The sequence below is a fragment of the Curcuma longa genome, chromosome 15 (genome assembly GCF_044706935.1).
Source record: "Curcuma longa cultivar G26 ecotype Majalengka, Jawa Barat chromosome 15, ITB_CL_G26_1.1, whole genome shotgun sequence".
NCBI classification, from domain to species: Eukaryota; Viridiplantae; Streptophyta; class Magnoliopsida; order Zingiberales; family Zingiberaceae; genus Curcuma; species Curcuma longa.
Window position 1 is genome coordinate 5959750 of NC_133875.1, and position 25873 is coordinate 5985622.

General features: G+C 33.1%; 1 protein-coding gene across 2 annotated transcripts in view; it reads left to right on the forward strand.

Moving 5' to 3' along the window:
* LOC141846243 (uncharacterized) overlaps positions 1–24084 on the forward strand; it is a 34314-nt gene extending 10230 nt beyond the window's left edge. Inside the window, exons 9-29 of one of the 2 annotated variants that reach the window (XM_074734249.1) lie at positions 5281–5348; positions 6910–6996; positions 7290–7442; positions 7520–7615; positions 8016–8075; positions 8187–8308; positions 8383–8470; positions 11313–11417; positions 11492–11596; positions 11674–11726; positions 11812–11875; positions 11983–12117; positions 12191–12303; positions 12378–12471; positions 14866–15085; positions 15787–15917; positions 16362–16508; positions 16686–16814; positions 19338–19436; positions 23293–23331; positions 23502–24084. In XM_074734249.1, the coding sequence (XP_074590350.1) occupies positions 5281–5348; positions 6910–6996; positions 7290–7442; positions 7520–7615; positions 8016–8075; positions 8187–8308; positions 8383–8470; positions 11313–11417; positions 11492–11596; positions 11674–11726; positions 11812–11875; positions 11983–12117; positions 12191–12303; positions 12378–12471; positions 14866–15085; positions 15787–15917; positions 16362–16508; positions 16686–16814; positions 19338–19436; positions 23293–23331; positions 23502–23639 (2246 nt within the window). In that variant the 3' untranslated portion in view covers positions 23640–24084. The remainder of the gene's footprint in view (positions 1–5280; positions 5349–6909; positions 6997–7289; positions 7443–7519; positions 7616–8015; positions 8076–8186; positions 8309–8382; positions 8471–11312; positions 11418–11491; positions 11597–11673; positions 11727–11811; positions 11876–11982; positions 12118–12190; positions 12304–12377; positions 12472–14865; positions 15086–15786; positions 15918–16361; positions 16509–16685; positions 16815–19337; positions 19437–23292; positions 23332–23501) is intronic. The other variant, XM_074734250.1, reaches the window with a different exon arrangement.
* Positions 24085–25873: the final 1789 nt, after the last annotated feature.

Here is a 25873-nt window from a genome sequence, read left to right on the forward strand (position 1 = left end):
CAAGTATGAATATTTGATCATGACCAAGATTTAAAATTTTATTTTGAGTTGAGGTATTGTTCCTCAGTTGCAAGTAGATGTACTGGTGTCAATGCTTGTGCTGGGTGCTAACAGTAACAGTGGGAAAAGAGAAGAATGAACAAGAATACTCTTGTTCCTCATAGAGCCTCCCTCCTTCCTTTGCCTGGCTGATGCCATTGCTCACTGCAAGGGCTCTTGCATCCAATAAAGTCTTGTGTGCCTTCTTCCAGATAGGTTACACCCTGTGCACTTAATGATTGTGCAGGCTGTGCAGTTCCTCAACAACAGACTGAAATTATCCTAGATGACGTCACAAGCTCTCTTGACCACCCAACTTCATCCTTGCTAGATTTGAATTTACTTTATCTACTCACAACTTGTTTTTCTTACCTATGCCGTTGAGGTTTCAGTGTCCTGTCGTAGTTTTGTGTGCTGAGGGGATGAGATGTCTTTGCGTTCTAGCACATAGGTTCTTATCCAAGATCCCAAGGATTGTATCATTTGATCATTCCTTGTGAACCAAACATGCAAAGCGGTTGACTGATGATCCACTAGTAGGAGGATATTAGCATGGTTTTGCCAATTGGTTCCCCTGGGTTGTAGGATGGGCTATCCACTAAATAATGTCTATGTACAACATAATATAATGTCAAGTTGGATGAACCTTCTAGAATGAAGGTGTAATGGGTAGAGAGAGAGGCACAAAAAAAAACTTGAATTTAAAAAATGAATTAACTAATTTGAATATTACCAATCATATAAACTTTTAATAGTTGGACAAACATGGTTTGATGATGATGTTGGTTAATTGGAATCTTGAAGATGTTTTATCTTCTCGTTGTAGTATAGACATATTAGGAATGATTTTGGTGTGTAAATTCCATGTACCTTTTTGAGTTTGAGTATAATCTACATTCTTATATACATACTAACTTAAAGGCAAACAATTTACTCACTTTTTAATTCTATTTATTTACTGAGTGCATAGAAAAAATTTAAATGAAAATTAAATTATCCATTTTTAATCTCTTGGAATTTCTTTTAAAAAAATTCTTTATTTTTATTTATTTATCTATTTGTTTATTTTTGCTATACCCGAGTGTATATTTATGTAAGAGTTCACGTTGCAGGGTTCGACTGTAATGTATTGACAAGAACTGCTACATTTCTATGAGAATTTAGCTGTAATGTTAAATAGATAAAAGTTCTCTCAATATAGATTGGATAAGAACAAATATTATTGAAAAATTAATAGTTTAAGATTTGGAACATAGAACATAGGAACCTTCACTGGTAAAGCAATAGAAGTAGTAGATATGATGATTAGGAGAAGAATTAGATTTTGTGTGTACAAGAGACAAAATGGGTAGGCGATAAGGCAAAGATGATAGAGAACTCGGAGTTTTAAGTTAGGATACACAGGAAAGAGTAAAATAAGATATGGAGTGGGAGTAGGTAGTTCGTTAAACGATGAAATTGTAGTAGTAGTAAGAAAGGGGATAGAATTATAGCTTTAAAAATAGTAATGGAGAAAGAAACTATGAACGTAATTAGCATATATGCATCTCAAGTAGGATTAAATAAAAATACCAAATCAAGATTTTAGGATGACCTAGATGAAGTATTATAAAATATTTTATCAAATAAAATAATTTTACTAGGAGATGATTTAAATTTTAAATGGGCATATCGGAGTGAAAAATGAAGAATATGAGAGAGTATATGGGGGTTATGAGTTTGGAACAAGAAATGAAAAAGGAAAAATTATATTGGATTTTGCGATAGTATACGACCTTATACTAACTAATACATTTTTTAAGAAAAGAGAAGAACATTCGATCATGTTTAAAAGTGGAAATAATAAATCACAAATTAACTTTCTTATGGTTAGGAAGAGAGATAGAAAGATTTGTAAAGATTGCAAGGTCATTTATGAAGAACGTTTAACTGCCCAACATAGATTAGTAGTGTTAGCTATAAGCTTCAAACAGTAAAATATTCACAACTCTTAGAATTAAGTGGTGGAAGTTAAAGGATAGGAAGCAAAACATATTTAAGGAGAATGTATTAGTACAAGTATTAGGTGAAATATACAGTGACTCTAATATGACATGAGATAAGATGATATTAAAATTGAAAATAGTAGTCAAGAATGTACTTGGTGAGTCAAAGGAGCATGCACCATCAAGTAAGGAATCTTAGTGGTGGAATGATAAAGTACAAGAGCAAGTGAATTAAAATGAACAGCTTATGAGGAATTATAAATTTGTAAAAACGAGAAAAATTTAAAAAAATATATAAGAGTTAAGAAAGAGGTAAAGAAACAGTGAATAAAGCTAAGAATGAAATTTTTTGAATAGTTATATCAAAAATTGGATACAAAAGGAGAAAGAGACATTTATAGAATAGTTAAAGTGAGAGAGGAAGATAAAAGAACTTATCCAAATAAGATGTATTAAAGATGAATGCAATAGGGTACTAGTAAATGGTGGAGAAATAAAAAAGCGGTAGAAGAGGTATTTTCATCAACTTTTTAATGAAGGTTTAGGTGATCAATTTGACTTGGGTAATTTAAATAGATCAAATGAGTATAGAAATTTAAATTTTTATCATAGAATTCAAACTTTAGAAGTAGAATAAATTTTAATTGGGATGCAAAATGAAAAAGCCATTGGACTAAATGATATTTCGATAGAGGTATGGAAGTGCCTAGGGAAACAAGGTATTGAATAACTTACAAAATTATTTTACATGATATTGAAAGTGAAAAAAATACCTGATCAATGGAGGGTAAGTACTCTAGTACCCATATATAAGAATAAGGGAGGCACACAAAATTGTGCAAACTATACGGGTATTAAATTAATGAGCCAACCATAAAATTTTAAGAAAGAGTAATAGAAAGAAGATTAAGGAAGGAGACCATGGTGATCGAAAATCAATTTGGATTCATGCTTGGAAGATCAACAATAGAAGCTATACATCTTCTTAGGTAACTAATTGAAAAGTATCGGGAGCAAAAGCAAGATCTACACATGGTATTCATTGACTTAGAAAAGCTTATGATAGAGTTTCAAGAGAAATTATACGAAGAATTCTAGAAAAGAGAGGTGTTAGCTTAACATATATTGAACTAATTAAGGATATGTATGAGAATGTAACGATAGAATGAAAACTTCAGGCGGATTAACTGAAGCCTTTCCAATAAAGATAGTATTACATCAAGGATCAGCTCTAAGTCCTCATCTTTTTACATTAATCATAGATGAACTCACTGGGCACATTCAAGATACTGTACTGTTGTGCATGTTGTTTGCATATGATATTGTTTTGGTAGATGAGACACGTGGAGTAAATGCTAAACTAGAATTTTGGTAGGAAACACTAGAAGTGAAATATTTTAGACTTAATAGAGTAAAAACTAGGGGTGCCAATTCAAGTGGATCGGTTGGGTTTCAGGTCGAGTTGAAATAAAATATTATTAAAAAATTTCAATCCGAACTCAATTCGAATTTAAATTCAACCCGAAAATCTAAACCTAAACTCGTATAACCCGAAAAATTCTGAGGAAATTTTTTTTTGTTATTTTTCTTGATAATTTTTTATTTTTATCTTAATATTTTATCATTGTCATACTAATATTACATAAACATCTTAATTTTCAAAATAAAATTTGATTTAACTCCCAAAAAATCTCCTAAACCCTAAATTCGGGTCAAGCCGAACTCGATCCGAACCCGATCGAATTTAATCCAATAAAAAACCGCCAACCTAAACTCGACCCGAACCCAAAAACCCTCAATCCTAACTTGATTTTTTTTCAGGTTGGATCGGATCCATTTTTGACACCCCTAGTATAAATAGAATATTAGATGTAATGAGACAATTGTTAAGATAGAAGATGATAAGTTGTCTGAAAGTGAGAGCTTTAAGTATTTATGATTATTTTTGCAAGACGATGGAAGGATTGAGAGAGATGTCTTATATAAAATACAAACAGGATGGTTGAAATGGAGGAGAGCGTTGGGTGTTTTATGTGATCATAAACTATATCTAAAACTTAAAGGTAAGTTCTACAAAATAGCGATTAGATCTGCTATGTTATATGACGCTGAATGTTGGATTATGACTCAAACACATGAACAGAAGATAAGAGTTGCAGAGATGAGGATGTTCAGATGGATGTATGGACATATGAGGATGGATAAAATAAGAAATGAAAGTATTAGTGGAAAGTTGGAGTTGCATCTATTGAGAGAAAACTCTAAGAAACACGTTTAAGATGGTATGAATATGTGCTGAGACGACCAATAAATGCTGCAGTTAGGCGATGTAAAACTATGACAAATACACACTTCAAATGAGAAAGAGGAAGGTAAAAAAAAATTAGCAACAATAAAACAAGATAAACTTTATTTAAGTATAGATGATGATATAGTAGGGGATAGAGCCCAATGACGTAAAAGAATCCATATAGACGATTTTACCTAATAGGATAAGGCTTGGTTGTTGTATTTATTTGTTTTTGCCTTACCCAATTTCAATGTCCTTTAAATTAGGACTAGTAAATTAAGCGCTAATGTGAAAATATTTGACGTGCAAGGGGAACATGGAATTCCCCCAAAGGTTTTAATACTATTTTCCCTTTTTTCACAAGAACATGGTCATTATCAGTTGTGTGGCATAATGTATGGTATAATTGCTTTTACTGTGATTATGTTCATATGGCAAATTGTATCTTAGATTCAGTACAACTGTCCGCCTGATGAAATATGGAGAGGATTACAATCTTGGTAGTTGAAGGAGATGCAAGTGAAAATTTTTATATGTCTTTGTTTAGCCTCTCTTTATGTGGGATCGTAATCATTATTTTGTATAAATTGGACATGCATTTGTGATAATGAGTCACCCTCTCTCTAAGTCTTTCATATAACTTTTTCTTGCTAAGTATTATATACTTTAGCCTCAATATGTTGAGTGCTTTCTATGAGGAATCCAGCTCAATATGTACTTTTCTGACTAATTTTAGTCCATAGGAATGAAATTATATACTTAAACACAGGAATTATGTGATTTTCTGTAAATTCTTTTGGTAGAGTGGCCACATCTTCCTATGCCTTCCTGCGACATAACATTAAGACAAAATAATGGCAAACTTGTTTTTTCTTCTAACATACAAGCATTTTACAATTTAGCTTTGAATTCTTTGTGCTAATGATGATTATGTTACTAATTTCCCCCTTGCACCCCCTTTTCCAGGCCTTGCTGATCATGATAACTACCATGAATTTTGCCGTCTCCTTGGCCGTTTCAAAGTCAACTACCAGGTAATCTTTAACTCTTTTTGGTTTATGAAAGTTCCTATTTATCATATTTGGAAGATTTGAAACCAAGTTATCTGGCTTTGTCATGTAATTCATCTTGCCAAACATGTGTTTCAGAGATAATGGGGTTCTTTACAATTCTCATGCCATATGATTGATATGACATTACTGAAATACTTGTTGCTTACTTCAAGAATCAAGTTAAAGTTTAATTACTTGAGATTTTCATCTTCTGAGTAAATTATTGTTAGCAAGCATCAAGTTAAGGCTTAGTTACTTGAGATTTTCATCTTCCAAGTAAATTATTGTTAGAGAAAATGGAGTTTTTAGGAAGCAAGTAAATTTATCCTACTCATAGTTATTCTGGCTACCTGTTGTTCCTTACCCACTGAATCTTTATCCTTGTGATACTTCACCTTCACCTAGGTTTCTCCTTTTCTTTCTGCCACTTTTATAGTTCACATAGTCTGCTGTCTTTACGACTTTATCATGGAGTAAAAAGACTATAAACTGCTTTTTTATATATTTCTTTCTCCCATTATTCACATTGGGCAATTACAGTCCTTGATGCAACATATGAAATTTAGGGTGGTCAAATATTGAAAGAGTTACTCTTTTTACTGCTTTATCTCTTTTATTTTTGGTCTGAGATACAACTATAAATAATCTTCTCTTCTTCATACTTAAAACTTTCCTTCCACTGTGCTTCTATGTATTAATAATGTCAAGTTAGGCCATAACTGTATCTGATCATGAAAAGATGGTCTCATTGTTCAAAGGTTTGTTTTCCTAACTGTTTAGGTGATTTCTTTTAAGGCCTTCCTTTAATATTCTTAAATTTGAATTTATTTTGGAACTTGAATTTCATTATGGCTCCTGGCCGCCATTGTATCAAATAACATTTTCTGAATCGGTTGGTTACAAGTTACAAGAACTGTTTTCTTAGAAATACAACCCAGCTACCTGATGTGTTTTATGAAACATTCTCTGGTTCCTATTCTGTAATTATGTGAATGACCCAAAAGTTCTAGATAACGATGAGACAGTGAGGTTCCTGAGAAGAATATAGGAGTGGTTAATGCTCTTTCTGCCATATGTTGATATATTCGTTTCCATGGACTAGCTTAAACCCAAGTCTCTTAAGTTTGTTAATGAACTGTATTGTCATTGGGGTTTTGACGCCATTCATTCTGGGTTTGTGCTTGCCAGATTATCTGACTGAGATCAAGTAAGCCTTCATTTTCTTGAATTGCTTCTGTCCTCTGCACGTTGGAATTTGTCTGTATCTTTTTGCAGTTAATATTCACATGAATGCACTGTACGAACTGAGGTCACAATTTTAGTGAACAGATGTTGCCCATTTCAAAAATTTCGTGTGTTTGAAAGTCAATAGTTTAAGAGTTTCAGTTTTTTTGTACTATAGATTATATTTAGACCTTGTTATGCAAGGCTTTTGGGTTCTTTTTTCTGTTTTCACCTAAGCAGAGCACTTTCTCATTCAAGACTTACATTGCCTGCATGTTTTTGGGACTTAGATTGTTAATCTGTTGATTTTATGCTGCAGTTATCAGAGCTTTTGAGCGTGGAGATTTATACTGACTGGATTCGCTTAGTAGCAGAATTTACAGCAAAATCATTGCACTCGTGGCAGGTTTGTTTGCTAGTTTTACTGATTTGCATTTACCACTTTGTCCAACCATTATTATTGGGGCATAGTGGCATACAACTCCATACAGCTCTATGTACCACACATATAGCTTGCTCAGTGATCTTTGAATACTAATTTATACATACCAAGTCTACCTGTTATTTACTGGTCCAAGTAACCATGAATGGTGAGGCCAGTATCTTTAACCTTGTTTTACAAGGTATTATTTTTGTTATCTCAAAGTGCTTATTCTCTGATTGTAATGAGTAACTTTTCTTATGATGTCAACTTGCTAGTGGGCCAGCAACAGTGTGTATTATCTGCTGGGTCTTTGGTCAAGACTTGTGACTTCTGTGCCTTATTTGAAGGGTGATACACCAAGTTTACTTGATGAAACTGTCCCTAAAATCACAGAAGATTTTATCAGCTCTAGATTCAGTTCTGTTCAGGCAAGATATTGCTATTTTTTTTAGCGCTTCTTTTACAAAAGTTAAGGTCCTTAGTCTGGAAACATTATTAATTGCAGGATGGATTTACGGATGATCTCTCAGACAACCCATTGGACAATGTTGAACTTCTTCAAGATCAACTTGAGTGCTTTCCTTACCTTTGCAGATTCCAGGTTGGCATGTTTCAGTGTTTTTGTTGAAATTTCTTCATTATTTCCACTCACTATATAGATGAATCTCACTGTGAAAACATAAATTATTTTATTTTATATATTTTTATAGTCTACCAGTATACTTATTTCATGATGTACAACCATGTAGACAATTAAATGCTCTAAGGTAGTAGGAATCTAGGTAAAGTTTATGTTTGACAATTAATCTCTCCAGATAAATGGACAATGTCTATGACAAATCCAACACTATATTCAGAATTCGGTGCACAACACTGAGTACAATGCTGCATAAAATTGTTTTGCTTTGATTTATCATCTATTTTTTTTCGTCTTTCTTTTTATATATAATATTTGAGTGCCTTTTCTTGAATTTTGATTGTAATATATTTGTATGTTGTAGTATGAAAAGAGTAGTGTCTACATTATCAAGATCATGGAACCTATTCTGCAGGCGTATACGGTATGATAAATCTTAAAAGTTCAATAATTTTAGTACCAGTTATTGGGGTTCTAAATGGAATTTGTTCTTTTCCGTTCGTATTATGAATAACATGATGCTTGATAAATGAAGGAGTGGGCAAGATTACCAGCTCACAGAGATGTAGATGAACTTTCTGTCATTGAAGGACAGATTACGTGGATAGTTCACATTATTGCTGCTATTCTGAAAATTAGACAGTCTGTTGGCTGTAGGTAGGTTGGAGTTGATAAAACTTTTTTTTGGGAGGCAATTCAATCATATGACCTTCAATTTCCCCCTCCTTCAGCACAGAGTCTCAGGAGTTGATTGATGCAGAGCTTGCTGCACGTGTCCTGCAGTTAATTAATCTTACAGACAGTGGATTGCATTCTCAGGTAAATAACGGCAAGCAAACAAACCTTAATTAGGTGCTGTTGAATGATTTTGGCTTTTTCTTGTATTATAAGCAGTCTGGCAGAGTTGGGCTCTCTTCTGGTTGGCTAGTATAAGATACTAGAAATTGACAATTTAATTTACAAACATAGACAAGAAGTAAAATGAGAGAGGACTAACAATAAAGAGGAAAGAGCGATTAAGCAAACAAATGTGTGCATGTCTTATCCTTCCATTGTTCAACTTAAAATCTCCGAAGGTTGTATTGGTGATCGCAAAAGGAGCAACATTAAGACATAGGCTTTCAGACAATCTTGGAGGGACAAATTGCCCTTTACAAACAAGTTAAATAGAAATATCTTTATTCACAAAAAACATAAAATATAAGTCAAGATTCACAGTCAGATCATAAATGATAATACAAGTATCTTTAGATGATTTTCAAAACTAATATATGTATGTAGATTTAAATATCATGCCTTACCGGGCGATATGGGTGAGAGAAGTGAGAAGCATCTTGTCTTTACAAGATTTTTAGAGGTAAACAAGCTATGTAGAACAAGATATAAATTACACCTAATTAGAGTTGATCTTGTTCCTCTTTGAAGTGTCCAAAGAGTTGGACAACACTATATCAAAGTTTTATCACTTGACCATAAATCAAAACTCTGATAGAGAATAAAATGATAGTTAACCCTTGCACATCACTTCTTAAGGAATATGAAACATCACAACATTAAATTACAAAACAAAAGTATAAATTTATTGGCAACATTATAAATTAAATATAACTAGTATTGTCTTTAATTTAAATTTTTATCGTAGAATTCAAACTTCAAAAGTAGAACCTGTTTTAAATGGGATGCAAAATGGAAAAGTAGTTTCTGATAGAGGTATGAAAGTGTCTAGGGAAGCAAAATATTGAATGACGTACGAAGTTATTTATGTTGATATTGGTAAGTCGATAATAAAAACTATACAGAGGGTAAGTATTTTAGTCCCCTTATATAAAAACAAAGTAGACGTACAAAATTGTGCGAATTATAGAGGTATTAAGCTAATGAATCATACTATGAAATTTTGAGAAAAAGCTATACAAAAAAGACTATGGAAGGAGACCATGTTGATCGAAAATCAATTTGGATTCAAGCCTCGTATGTCAACAATAGAAGCTATACGTCTTTTAAGACGACTAATTCAAAAATATCGGGAATAGAAGCAAGACTTAAACATGACATATGTCGGCCGAGAAAAAGCTTATGATAGAGTCCTAAGAGAAATTATGTGGAGACTTTTAGAAAAGAAAGATGTTAACATAATATATATTAAAATAATTAAGGATATGTATAAGGATATAATGACAAGAGTGAAGATTCTAGGCGGATTAACTAAAATATTTTCTATAAAGATAGTAACGGATAACTATTGGTTCCATTGATTCGCACACGAATATCGGAATCGATTTTCTAAACCCTATTGATTCCGTAGAATGCCAGGAGATAAGCAACAAAACTCAACGTTTCGGAAGAAATGGCGCGGCCGCAAATATTATTGATCAAAAACTTAAAAAATCTAAAACAATTAAATAGGTGTTTAAATACTTAAGATCCTAACATTGCAAAGACGAAAATACTCTAAAGGACTAAAATTGCTCTTCTGTTCCCGTATCATTCTCCTCAAGATGGAGAAAATTCATCCTCGAATTGTTGGCCATATCATCATCAAAAGAATCACAATGGAAAGGAATCCAATGCTTCACATTAAAACATTAGCAGTGCGAATATGACTAAGTCACTTTAGGCAATAGACATTAAGGTTTATCTTTTCAACAATCTCGACAAGACCAATCTTTTTTGGGGTGACATTTTTATGTACTCCTCAGCGGTAAAACAATCCTTAGTTAAAACTGCTTACACAACATCTCCAACATCAAACTCAAAGTGCTGGCGCTTTTGGTTTGTAGTGTGCTTGTCCTCGTCAAACTGAGCGAGAGATAATAAAGTTGAAACTTCACTTGCAGATTTAGGTTGGTTCCATCACTTGCTTAAATCTTATAACATAACTAGGTTTATCACCCAAACTTTTTAGCCTCATTGTCGAGTTATTGGGCTTAATAATGTTCACATTCTCCCGGCTAAAATAGGGATTACCTTCCTAATTCTTCACTGCTCTATTTCTAGGTTTTTCAAAGCACTGTTGTCTTGATTTGTACATTAACACCTTCTTGTCTATCTTCTTTAGAACAAGATCGCCTTTCTGTAGGATCGGTGGGTGCGTTAGAGGGGGAAGTGAATAACACTTGTCGTTCGTTCTTTCTATCAAATACACTGCAGTGGAATTAGTAAAACAACACAGGGACACACGGATTTACTTGGTTCTAACCCCCCAGGGTGAATACGTCCAAGGTCTATGCATGGGGAAGGTGCTCGTCTAGTAATGGTTTCCTTTTCGGAACTTTTCCGAAGGCGGAGAAACCTGTCTTATAATCCAATAAAAATAACAATAAACTTGTATTTATATGATAGCCTCGTTCAACTTTGGCTCTTTTTTGATCTGAATTGGACCACTCTAATCAAGTCTGCGCAGACCAATCCTAATCCCATCAAGTATGGATCTAATTAGGCCTTAATTGAAACCAATTTATTTCAATTGTAACCCTGAATCCCCCAAAACCAGGTTGGGATGGTACAACTTATGTTGATTCATGTTGGTAAAACTTGACACTAAGATGGTGTCATACTAGGATAACTGCAAACTTGCATTAATAGTGAAATTTGGCACTTGGGCTATCTGTTCCTTTTGCAGTACCTCTCTCAAGTATTACTTCAACAATTTCCTTTGCAGAGATATGGAGAATTAAGCAAGCAAAGACTTGATCGTGCCATTCTCACCTTTTTCCAGAATTTTCGAAGATCATATGTTGGTGATCTAGCTATGCATTCATCTAAGGTAACTGAACTTTTTTTTTCTAGAGGTCTGGTTCTCTCTTCCATGCATCTTTTAATTTCTCGTTTCTGATGCAGCAGTTATATTCAAGACTACAAGAACTTCTTGGCATCCAAGATCATCTAGTTTTGCTCAATATCATTGTTGGAAAAGTAGCTACCAATCTCAAGTGCTACACAGAGGTGGCAGATAAACTGTAATTACAATTAATCTTGATCAAAGGACTTTTTATAAAATACTAACATTTTCAATTATGCAGTGTGAGGAGGTTATTAGTCACACTTTAACTCTTTTTTTGGAGCTTGCATCTGGGTAGGTTTGTCTTTTTTTGATTTAGCTCGATGAATATATTCGCTTATAGTACTTCATGTTTCTTATAATTTTAAGCCATTCTCAGATATATGACGGGAAAGCTATTGCTTAAATTGGATTCTATAAAGTTCATCATTGCACATCACACAGTAACTTCTATCCCTTGTTACCTTTCTTTTTTGCACTTCTTTTTTTGTCTGTATAACTCTGTGGAGTTTCTGGCTAAATAAGCTATTAACATAACTCTTTGTTTCAGAGAGACAACTTCCCCTTCTTAGAAGATAATAGATGTTCTCGTAGCAGAACAACCTTCTATTATACTCTTGGTTACTTGATTTTTATGGACGACAGTCCTGTAAAATTTAAGTCTTCTATGGAGCCAATTTTGCAAGTAAAGTGCTATTTTGGTACTCTTTTTTGTTTAGTCAAACTTATTTTAAGTACTTAAACATACATCTATGCAGGTTATCATTGGACTTGAAGCAACTCCTGATGCTGCATTTCGCTCTGATGCTGTGAAATTTGCATTTATTGGTTTAATGAGGGATTTAAGAGGAATAGCAATGGCTACGAATAGGTAACTTTGTTCTGTTCTACTGATGTAGTGTCCCTTGGGTTTGAGCCATAATCTATATTTTCTTGTTCGTGCAGTCGACGAACATATGGGCTTCTTTTTGATTGGTTATATCCAGCACACATGCCACTTCTCTTGAAAGCAATCTCACATTGGGCAGACACACCACAGGTTTGTTTGACTTTTTTTGTTACCAAAAAGTTGATGTTCTTTCCATCTAAGTAATGCATGTGTAAATATTCACCTACTTTTAGAAGTGGTCCTAGTTTATTCCATGCATAGAATTTTTTTTGTTTGTCTCTTGAAGATAAGATTCCTTTTTCAATTGCACTGTTTTATAATTACTATTCGCATTAGTTTGCTTCTTGCTAAAAGGTTAATTTCTGACAATTTTAGTGAATGTGATAAAGAAGTTTCATAACAGATTTGTGTTTACAAAATTTCATTAGTTTTGGTGTCCCTAAAGTTAACGACTGAAAATTGAAGATTATGTTATTGCGTAAGCTGTGAAATGGTTTATCATCGTATTAAATTGAATTACATGTATCTTGTAACTTTGATATTTGAATACGTGTAATCCTTTTAAGGTTCTTAGAAGCACTTTATATATGTTGTTAACTTTAATTCAGGCAATTGATTGAATATATGCTAGAGTTAGTCACCACGGAGATTCCTAGTATCATCACCGTATGAAAATCTTCAAAGGTTAAATTTGAATGTCAGAAGACCATGCGAACATTATGGGAAGTAGAGCTACAACCTACAAGTGTAAATTATTTTCCAAGTAATTCTTGTATTTTCTATGAAAAGGTAAAATAGAAAAAACTCTTCCTCTTACAATCATCTTCGAGAGGCTGTTCTCCCTTCAAATTGTGAAAATGCTAGTTTGTAGGATGATCAAATAATAACAAATCATTTAAAAAACAAATCAGTCGAATGAAACAACTGGATCACGATCTAGTTTTAATTATATCTTTGTTGAAAATGTCAGAATTTTTATTTTAATTTTCCTAACAAATTTAGCTAGTAATATATCGAATCTTAGAAGTCAACCAATTGGAGGATTTATGAAAGAAACCTCCCTTCATTTTCTTTAGACTATTTTTAATCATCAACAAAGTTTGTTTTCTATAATGGCTCCTTACGAGGTCAGTATTCAATCCCATGAAATTTGCTAGCTGAGGCATATGAATTATATCCCACTTGTGCTCCATCAAATGGTATCAGAGCTGAACTTTTATTCTAAAGCTTGTTTCAATTCTTGCTGCCAATCCACCTAATGAGTTGTTGTTGAACATTAGCAGTAATCTGAAATTCAAATTCCTAGCATTTCTCAGCTTCTCTACAGAAATCTTTCTCACAAAGCCGCTTAATACCATCATATTACAGCAAAAAAAATTCATGATCCATCCTATTTTATTTCATTAAACAAACCCATCATATGAAAAAAACAAAATAAAACTTTTCCTTCATCTTGCCCTTATCTCTGTATATTATTTTATTTATTAGCACATCATTTGTTAATTTGCTTAAATTTACATGACAAGAAGAAACACCACCACTTCTAGGGCAGCCAACATTATTATATTACTTGATCACTCTTCATATACTCCTTTTGCTACTGTGTTGGATATTGGTGTTCGGACACCAAGAACTCCTATTTGACATTCTTATTAATAATGTGTAAATTTTTATTGATAAACAATTTACACATGACCAAAAATCATGCACACATTCTTATTGAAACTCCGGCACGATTTGAGATTTTAAATCTTAGATCTAACTAGGTGTAGTTGAAAGCCAAGTCCAAATTTAACCCTAAAATTGGTCAATTAGACACCCATATCAATTCATGCCGTGTGATAATATGGATTGGCACTGAAATAGTGGTGTTCTCAATTGAAACCTTGCGTAAATGTACACTGGTCAAACCTTTGTTGCTCTGCCCTTGATTGCGTCCAAAGCAGTGGTTTTTTTGTGTGTCTTGATTAGTAGGTTGTGTTTTTGTGTGTGCGCGTGCATGTGTGTGTGTGCGTGCGCACGTGCGTGCGCGTGGAACCTATTCTTGCTAATTTTATCTCTCAATACATCTCCTTTTTTAGTTATTTCCATGTCCTTTGTGATAGCTTAACTTTGTGCTTGATTTTGTCTTTCAAGTTTGATGTTTTCACAGAATCCTTTATGCACTAAGCATTTAAGCAATATGTTGCTAAGTCTTCATTTCTGGAAAAATAGGATACAATTTGTAAGAAAAATAATATTTTTATGCAATTGCATTGAGCAGCATGATGTCAACAATACAAATATAAGTTTTGTGTAAACCTAGAAACAACAATGAGCCATAGGGCAAATTGGTTATCTGAAGGATATGACATTCGTTGCGTAAATTCCATTTTTTTTACAGTCTCATGAGAGTTTCTTTTCCCAGTTGTCACTAATAATAGCACTTACCATGTATCTTTGTCTTAGACAAGTTTCTTTATAGTGCTGTAATATTTGAATGGTATGCATTGCTTTTCTTAATTCCTTTGGTAACGATGATGCTGTAAAAAAAATTAATTGCAGGTCACTACACCATTGCTCAAGTTTATGGCAGAGTTTGTTCTAAATAAAGCTCAACGTTTGACTTTTGACTCATCATCAGCTAATGGCATTCTTCTATTCCGTGAAGTTAGCAAGTTGGTTGTTGCTTATGGTTCACGAATTTTATCTTGTTCAATTAACACGGATGTCTATGCTAACAAGTACAAAGGAATTTGGATATCTCTAACCATTCTCTCAAGGGGTAAGTCCACATGACATTTCATACTGTACTTAATTACACATAAGCTGTGCACTTTATAACCAGATGCTTCTCAATAAGATTGGCAACATCAAAATCGAAGAAACAGAAAACAATTTTTTATTTTTCTCCATTCACTTTTCTTTAGACAAAAGAGGTCCACTATATGGATTAAGCAAGATCTAGTATAACATAAAGATTGTAGAAGCATATTTATTTGTTTACTTAGGAAACATGTCTGTTATTAAGTGCTCGTGTTCAGAGAAAACATAGAAATTGCTGGTTTTGGCGATCCTTGTATTATAAATTTTAGCATGGACGTTTATCCCACTTGGTTTTATATTTCACTTTCTCTTTCTTTCAAGCTACTGATATAATATCCAACTATGATCTTTGAAAGAGTCAGGTGGTTTTCTTTCAATTGAAACTGAGTCATTGTTGATTCATTTATATAGCCAACTTTGCTTATTTGATTTTGTAGGTTATCCATAGGTACTACTTGGTGTGTGGGTTTTGCTTGCCCCAAGAATTAATTTAGCAAATAGTGGCTATACTTTGTATTTCCATGATGTGGATAAGTACTTAAAGTTGTCCTTATGTGGATATTGAGTATTATATGGAATAAGCTTTGTTGGTTGCTTGCACCCTTTAAAAGTTTTAATGTTTTGTGATGATTTGCTGATTCCTCTAGTATTACTTGGCAGCAATGACTGGAAATTATGTTAACTTTGGTGTGTTTGAGCTATATGGTGATCCGGCATTGGCAGATGTCCTTGATATCTCTCTTAAGATGATTTTATCAATTTCATTGTCTGATATTTTGGCCTACCAAAAGGTAAGCTATATGTTCTATGAGTTACTGGATTAGCTTACGTATTATTTCTCTTATAATATTACTCTGTAGTTCTGTATAGCACTGGGCATCTACTGACTTCAATTTGCCATTTGCATTAATTCAAGATTGTGACATATTGTCACATTACAGAAGTATTAAGTTCTTACCTTTGAACTAAAGGATTTTAAATGCCATGCCATCTTATTGGGAATACCATTTTTGAACTTGGAATCAAGGATTGTGATGGTGTATGAACATTCAGATATGTTTCTTGCATGGCAGAACACGTTTATTGCTATTTTTGACCTGTGTCTAATTTTGCAAGCCAAGGTTGTCTTGATCATGTGCCAAAAGGGGCTCTTCTGAAGAATGTGGCATGCTATTTTTTTAACTTGTGTGAAACATTATCCTTGTAGCCTTCTAACAATTACTATCTACTTTCAGCTTACAAAGGCCTACTTTGCATATATGGAGGTGCTGTTCAGCAATCATCTTTCTTTTATTTTGACTCTTGATACAAGCACATTTATGCATATTGTTGCAACACTTGAATCTGGCTTGAAAGGTTTGGATGCTGGCATCTCATCTCAGGTATATATATTACAAACTGACCAACCCCTTGACTTCTAGCATCATTCACATATTTCCATCTCCTTTATTTTACATCATCTTATTATTTGTTTGCTTTAAGTTCTCAAGTGTTATTTTTGAAAAAAAAAAAATTCCTCTTGTGGCTAAGTTCTAATTTAATGAATTGAATTTCTCTAGTGTGCATCAGCTATTGATAATCTGGCTTCCTTTTATTTCAACAACATCACAGTTGGTGAAATGCCTCCTTCACCAGCTGCAATGAATCTTGCTCGACATGTTGTTGAGTGCCCCAATCTATTTGCCGAGGTGAGTCATTAGCTTCCCTGACACTATCCTAATAATAATTGCTATTATTGTAAATTTTTTCTGGTGGATAGACTGCAAATTAGGACATGTAACATATTTACTTTTTGGTGCTACAAAACTGGTATAATCATTTAAAAAAGGGTGTGAAATATTGAACATGATCAGGTGCATTTACATGGTAGGACATGAATGATTAGATGGTTGAAGCAGAGGCTAGTAATGGTGGTGCTTAGGTTCAAATGAGGCATAGTTGTTGACAATGCTCACGAGAAATTAGTGGTAGTAGTGGTGCTCATATCCACATGAGGTGCAATTGATGAGTTTATCATATCACGAGCAAAGTATTAGAAATTACGATGCTCATATTCATGTGAGGCTCAATCATCGACAAGTTTTGTCGGATCTCCAACAAGAACGGGTACAACTTTTGCATCCCTTTAAGTTCTCAGAGTGAGCAAAGGTAAGGGTTTGGGTTGAGAACTGTGTCATATAGTGGCAATACATTTCTACACTTGTTTCTAATAGGTCTGTTAGATTTTCATAGGGAGAGTCATTGCTCTTAAATCTACAAGGCATATTGGCCTTGTCTGGCTAGTAGATGGAGCTCATTCGCTGGAAGGGAGAGGACAAACGACAAGTGTGGTATTTGTGTTCAAGTTATGACACTAGTAGAAGAGGACTGACAGGTGGTTGGTACTCTGTTAATATACAGGGAGTTCCATGTAGATGATCACAATCATGAGTTTGTGGGAATCTAGCACCATTGTTGTTCATGCACGTAAGTAATACATGTATTAATGTGTGCTTTGCAAGCGACTATGGTAGTGATTTGTTGCTCACTCAAATTTGTTGTGTTGGTGAGCGAGGTGTTTAAAAGGTCTAGTGGCTTTAATCAAGGTTTGAGGATCACTATTGTGTGTATTGGATAACAAATCCAGCTTGCAAAAAGGTTGTAGAGAGCGGGAGATTGTGGAGACCATAGTTTAAATTCTCGACATGTTCTAAAGTTTCGAATAGAGATCATAACAATGTAGCTTCAATAGTGTACGTTTGATGAGGAGGAAAATGAGAAAGATGAGGAGGAAACTTACTCGCTTGGTCTTAGCAGGAATTCACGACAAGCTCCTGTCTTGGAAGCCGATTTTCATGATCTTTGTTGAAATAGTGACTGACAGTGATGTTGGTTTGGTGGAACATGGTGTTCGAAAAGCTCAAGCAGGATTTGTATCTTTGTCCCAATTCACAATCATCCTAGGCACATTCATAACCACTATGTTCTAATCCCCAACAATAAGCTAAAATGATTAAGACAGGGAGACAAACCTCTAGCAACATCTTGGAAGAACCAAATTTCTAAAGTTCCTGGAACTGTTCAAGAAATGAACTTTAAAAAATTGCCAAGAAAAATGTTGCACTGGTAATTAGGGATGATGCTCTTGATCCTACTGATGAAGAGACTTGAAGAGATTGAACAGTGTTCATCACCTTTGATAGTGCCGATGGGAAGATTAAGAATGATATCAACTATCTATAGTAGTGCAACTAATAATGGATGCAATGGGATTCAGGACTACTAGTTATGCCATTTCGAATTGATGTCAATTGAGATACATTAATAGGGATGTTGAGCAACCAATTCAAATTTGAGTTATCTCTAGAGTAAGTATCTAATTCAACGGATGGAAATGTGTCATTCGGATGTAGTATCAACCACAATTGTATGGTCAAATTGACACTTTAGGCTAATGAGATATTAGGAGGCCCTACTAGTAAGCTAGAAAGGGTAGTTCGGTGCACGAAGCTCCCGCCAATGTGGGATCTTGGGAAGGGTCTATTATGCGCAGCCTTATCCTGCATTGCAAGAGGTTATTTATGCGACTTGAACCCGTGATCACCAAGTTGTACTGCAGCAACTTTACCACCAAGCTTACTAGTAAGCTATCTTAAAATTTAATATCTTTTCAATATTTTAAAAGTTTTTTTCTATAAATATTCAATTCATTTTATTGTGGGGCAGGTCCAAAGCCAAGTTAATGGTATGATCTGTGTTGATGACCCAAATTGGATCAATATGAATCAACTTCTAAATAGAACCATGCCAGGCTAATAATGCCATCAGAACTAAATTTTAAATTTTAAATAATGGTCTTAAAAATAATGATGTTCAGAGCGGTTCTTGTCCTAATAGCTCAAGTCAAGTTCTTTGTAAGTCATATTGAACAAATATGAAGTTGACCTTGAAATGTTTTTTCCTTTTTTGGCTTTCCATTATATCTTTACTTCTGCACAGTTTTAAAAAGGCACATATTTGATTGAGCAATTAACTACAAGATATTTTGCAATAGTGCTTCTAAGCTCTTTTTTATTTTTTTGAGGATTTTTCTAGCTGGCTAATTTAGCAGTCATCTTGCAGTTATAAATGCATAAAATCTATTAAAAGGTTTATTTTGATGTACTTTGTAAATGTTGTCAGTTATTCATGCTGTATTATCATTTCAATATAACAATTGACTAATTTTGCAGATACTTAAAACACTGTTTGAGATTGTCCTGTTTGAAGAATGTGGCAATCAATGGAGTCTTAGCAGGCCAATGCTGAGCTTAATTTTAATAAGTGAGCAGGTGGATTCTTATTTGCTCCATGTTGAAATTTCGTGCACCCAGAATTACTGTTAAAATTATCTTTTGTTGTTTTAGATTGCTTCTAATTTGTCTGTAAGAATCCATTGTGCCAGTACTAAAAGATCTTTTTTCTAGTCATTAATGTCTCTCTATTTCAACTAGCATTGTCTGCCACCTAAGAAGAAAGTGTAAGTTCATCTATATTGAATGGCTGAAAGCTAGTTAACAGCGTGATCTGGTTTATCTTGAAACGTGTCACACTTGATTAATTGTTCCATTGCTACATTGAAGTGTCAAATGAACCAAACAGCAATATTTTAACAATGCGGGTCCAATATCATTAGTTCGAAGATGGTGTTTGTTAGACTTATATGTGAGTTAATAGACCAAACAGAGTTGTGTGTGAAAGAGTGCGAATGTTTTCTTTTAATGGGTGTTTAGGTAGCAGTTACTTAGTAGATTTTAGAATCCTAATTGCTTCTTTTAGCAACAATACTTTTACCACTCTCCATGGAAGCAATTTCAAAGCTAGGTTAAGCGTTTTTTATCTTCTGGTATTTTCTTTCTCTAACTTATTTTCCTCGTCTCTTAGAATAAAATTGAATTTTACTTGGCTCTGACATTAGCTAGTCATGGAAGTGTAGATACTGGAATACAGAATGATCTTTTTTTCTCTAAAATCCTTTCCAGAATTTTACTTCATCTAGTGTTTCCATTATCTTTGTTTGGTGTCTTATCCATTCTTTAATCTCTTTTCTATTTGTGTGAACTTTTTAAATTTGTGTAACATGATGGACATCAATGAACATGTATGCCCCAATTTTTGGGGAGTATCAACGTTACATGGTTAATAGTGCAGTCCTCGGTGTTTATATCAAAGTCCTATTATCTAAGAGTGGTTTTTATTCACTTAACAAAATCTTATTTTTTTTAACTGTGTTCTTTTTTTTTTAATGCTGAACAAATAGAAACATAATCCATGTTTACAATGTTGGAGCTGCATATGATGACTAAAGAAGGAAAATAGTCATCATCGTGCATCTAGGTTGTAAACTTGTTTTATCTATGAAGAAGAAGAATACTCAAATTGGACCACAAAGTGCACTGAACTTAATAATAATATTAAATTGATAATTCACTAGATAGTCAAGCAAGTATAGGCATGGGTGGGCACAAAGGTATGTTCAGGAGTCTAAATTAGCTAGAACACTTTTGCCATTGTTTTTTGGCATCTCCTATGAGTTTGTATTCGAACATGCGCTCGTTCAATAGAGGTCATGTTATACCATTCAAAATAGGTTTCTACTTCAATAACTAATCAAGAAATGTGTTAGGTCCCATCATCCAACAAAATTAGTAGCATATATCGATTATTTTTAGGGAAATGATGTTTCTCTTGAAATAAGATATTTTGACTGTGAGCTATGATTCATGGTATTTATGGAGCAATACGTATATGATGGGTAATTTTCATTGGAGTTATTTGGACGGTCTTCTTTAGCTCCTATAAATGTAAACTTGTCTACATATGAATGTATTTGGTTTTATATCCCCACTCCTAAGATCTACTCCATGTATTTGGTGGTGGTAATAGTATTTCTTCTTACTGTATGTTCTAAGTAATGCAGTAACCTAGGTACAACAAATGAATCAAACAAGTTATCTAAACCAGTTTTATAACCGATAACTTTTAAAAACTTGGAACTTCTAAAAAACTTAACAAGCTTATAAAAATTGAAAACCTAAAAAATTTTAAAACGAGCCCTGAGATTAAGTCCTAAATTTCAAAGCTTATCAATGGGTCTAAAGCTTGTGAACATATCAATTGGATTCCTATCTGATCTTATCAAAGATTTATATTGAGCATATTAGAGATTCATGCCGATGTTAGGAGGAAAATTTCACTAAGAAATGAAACATCGTATATTTTTAACATTCTCTAGACTATATGAAATGGTGTATTCATCAAAGTGGAGACAAGCAATGATAAATGAGATGGTTGTATTTTGTTCTAATCTAGATAGCAACTTTTTTGCTCTTCCCTCTAGCAAGTCTATTGTTGCTGGTTGCAAGTGGATGCTTACAATTAGGAGATAGCTTATATCCTGATGATGTTATTGATAGAGTTAAAGCCAATTACTCTCAAAAGGATAAACGTAGATATATAGCATTGACTAGATGTATACATTTTCTCTAGTGACTATGATTGCTTATCTCTTAGAGTAAGATTTGATACACCTTTAGTTTACGATGATAAAAGCGTATGGGTGAAATCGTAGTGTTTTACCTTACCTCTCAATTTTGAGAGTGTATCTTTCTTAATCCTAAATGTTTCTGTTGATTATGTCATTATTACCAGTGATAATTTTGTTGCAATCTCAAATATAAATGCATATCCTTATCGGCACTTGAAATACTTGGCATGGAGTTTGTGCATTGAGACACGTCTCACTATTGAAATATGTACTTGATATGCTAGAGGAAGTCAGAATACTATGTGCTTATCCTGTTGGGACTCTTATGAATTCTAAGGTGTCAAAGATTTTATAACACGGAGTTACTATCTAAGCTTAGGAAATACTAGAGATTGATTGGGAAACTAAAATATCTGTCATCAAGATTGTCATCTCATTTGTTGCGTGAGTAATTTGTTTCTTAAAGCTCCATGTTTGGTCACCGGAAGATGGCTATAAGGATTTAGTTATATATTGAACATGCTCTAAGGAAAAGTCTTTTATAACATGATTGATACCGTTTCAAGTTGTAGGATATACAGATGTAGATTGAACATAGTTATTTGATAGATAAATGATCTACATCATGCTATTATATTTTACTAGGAGGTAATGTCATAACTTAATCACTTTTGGGTTTTGTCTTTGTTAATCATGAGTCAAGCTGGGGCATGTAACCAGGTGGTGTCTAATATTGTCAGCTCTAGTTACATGTGAGCTTATTTGGCTCAAATGTTTAATGACTATGTAGGGTAACAATCCTAGTGAGCTTTTGAAGTTGTATTGTAACAATCAACTTGTTGCAAATATTTCTTTTTCATTCATTTAAAGGTGTGATCTAAGGAGATCATCGATCCCATTCGCCGATAAAAATGATTAGATGATCAACTCAGTTCCTGTAAGGTCCTAGAATTAAATTATTAGCTCTAAGTTATTGAGGGTACCTGGAATTACATATATTTGTAACATGATGGGATCAATAATATATTGCACCAAGTTGAAGAAAGAGTATGAAGGACCTAGTTGTTATGGACTTTTACGTAAATGCAATAATAATCTATATAGTATGTGTAAAATTACAATAAGGCAATCGATATATATATATATATATATATATATATATATATTATATATATATATATGGTCCTACTAGACGTAGGCAATTTACCTGGATCCTTGTTATCCAACACGTCACTGCAGAACTTTATTGTGTGTAAAGCCTCACGGTAATACTGTCAGAGGTGACTTGTGGAACATTGATCTCCATTTCTAATAGATGAACTCCATACTCTTCTTAGTTGCCTTTTTATGTTTAATCCTTGCTTGGCATTCTTTAACATCAGCATCTGTACGTGCTAATAATCTCATATAATGTGGGAGGTTAGTGATTGATTCATGCTTCTGCATGGTTGACACTATCAACTATCAATTGCTAGGTGTAGCTAAACCACATGAGGATATTCATTTTACAACATTGAGAGTTTTGACACAATGGCATTGTTTCCTTGAAGATAATGTTTAATGCCCTAGGTCCTGGCATATCACTTGTCGTTTTTGGTCTTAACTTATAGTGCTGTGATACCCATCAAATATTCTTGTGCTGATTCTTTGTTTATGTGTAGGTATTCAATGATCTGAAAGTACAAATTTTGGCTTCTCAGGTGACAATCTATATCCTAGATTCAGTATCATCCTTGTGCTTTAATTAGAATTTACATCTGGTCCTACAGATTTGCATTTTATCGTTGGACCTTTTGGTGTCTTATTTTGCGATGCATTTTCGTCCTCATTCATTATGTGAAGCAGCCTTTTTCTTTTTGTTAACTTGCAGTCTTCGGATCAAGTAGAGCGCCTTTCGCTATGCTTTGATAAGCTGATGGCTGATGTCACAAGAAGTCTGGAATCAAAGAACAGAGATAAATTTACCCAAAATCTGACGATATTTAGGCATGAATTTCGCGTCAAGTAATTAATTGCTCCCTGAAGAAATTCTAGGGGTAGCGCACATGTTATTCTCCCTGCAGGTTTGCAGACTGCAGTCATGATAGGATATCACTACCATGGCTAGTAGCTAGTTTTTTATGCTGGACCAGTTCAGGGGTGTGATTATCAAGGAGTACTTTTTTTGTGCATGATGTATGAAAGAATGATATATGTGGAATATCACTTTAGTTCCTTTGTTGCCCTTCGTGCGGGGATGGTAGGAAGTGGGGATTGCTAACTGGTTAGTTCATACATCATAACTTTGGTGTTGCTGCAAATGGGATGGCAAGTTGGAGATGCTTCCCAAGGTTATAATTCTTTTGTTTGATTAGAAAAAAGGGAAAGGTGAAGAAAATAGGTAGTTTGTGGATTTGTAACTGGAGTGGCTTTGTATAATACTGTTTCATTAAGTATCATAATTTTCTTGCTCACTGGATAGGGTTTGAAGCATATTAACTGAACAGAAGGTGTGGTTTGCAGATTAATGTTCTTTGCAGCTTAAGAAATCTTCAGATCATCTTTTCAGATGGAAACCTTTGTACCATTATTGTATAATTGCAACAAATGGATCTGTGATCCTTTGCTGAATTGCATTGTTGTACAAACATGCCTTTGGTGTTGGCATGTTGCGCATTCATTTATCATGAATAAAATGACAGGATGACAAGGTGAATGTTAATATGTTATTGCTTCTCTATGCATAAATCGTCGTCTCATTTTGTTGATCCTGTTTCCTTGATTTTTTTTTTTCATAAATAGGCAGGTTAATTTTTGGCACTACATGAGTAGTTCTTTTGTTTCATATCACTGGCTGTTTATATCAGTCCTATATGCATGGCTGCGACATTAGGTGCTCACATGACATGAGTAAATTCATTTAGATTACCTTTAGTTTAAATTATTATATATAATTTTAGTTATGTGATTAATTGATAATCATATAATCAAATTATGAGTATAAAATATTATTGAATATTATTTAATTTAATTTATTTATTTGAAAGAAATAAAATATAATTAATTTTATATTTATTATATTATCATTATTTTTAAATTAAATTAAATTAAATTAATAATATTAATATTTATAATATTAATAATAAAAATAAATTAATAATATATATAATAAATATAATTTATTTATATTTTTAATAAAATAATTTATTAATTTAATTTATTAATTTAATTTTTAAAATGTAAAATAAATAAATAAATATATATTTTTTAATAAAATAATTTGTTGAATTAATATTTTTTTAAAAAATTTAAAAAAAAAATATTTTTTAATAAAATAATTTATTAATATAATTATTTTAATAAAATAATTTTTTAAATTAATAAATATATTTCATTAATTTTATTTTAATAAAATAATTTATTAAATTAATAAATTTATTTTTTAAAATTTAAAATAAATTATCTTTTTTAAATTTATAAATATTTAAAATTTATTGAATTAATTAATTCAATTTCAATTAGGTTTCACGGTACATTTCAATTAACTCAATTTTAAAATCAAAGAGTAATCATAGAAAAAAATTTTGTTATCTTAGAAAATCAAAACTTAAGGAAGGAGAAAAAAATTTTAAAATCGAAGAGTAATTTTACCATAGAAAAAAATTTGGTTATCTTAGAAAATCAAACTGCTAAAGTAGTCATATTTCTGAATTATATCATATTTGTTGATGTGATAATGATATCGCATTATTTGAGAGTGAATTTTCAAATTCTAACCTGAACTAAGAAACAAGATTATTATTAATATTCTTAGTTAACAAATAATCAAAGTTATATATATGACAACCGTCAATGGAACGAACCCCTCTTCCCAAAAAGTTTTCCTATTGGAGTAGAAGGTAAAGCATTTATCCAGTAGTGGTTACTAGCGATATCAATTTGTGGATCCGCTTGAAAGGACTACCAATCCATTTGTGGATTTGTTTTTCAGTAAACATCGTGTTCGCTCGAGCCCATAGACTAAGTTGAGCTTGGGATTTAATAGCCCAAAGTAACATACTTTGGGCCGTAGTCAAAGGCCCAAATGCCTTCTTGGGTCACTTATTCTTGCTGCACCCTCAAGTCGTCGAGTGCCTTGGCGTTAATTAAACCCTAAGCTCTCTTCAATCTCTTAACCCAATTATCTCCTTAATTAAAAATAGCCCAGCGTTGATTCATCGATATGGAATCTTAGATACACTTAACTGTCTTATTCTCTCCAGA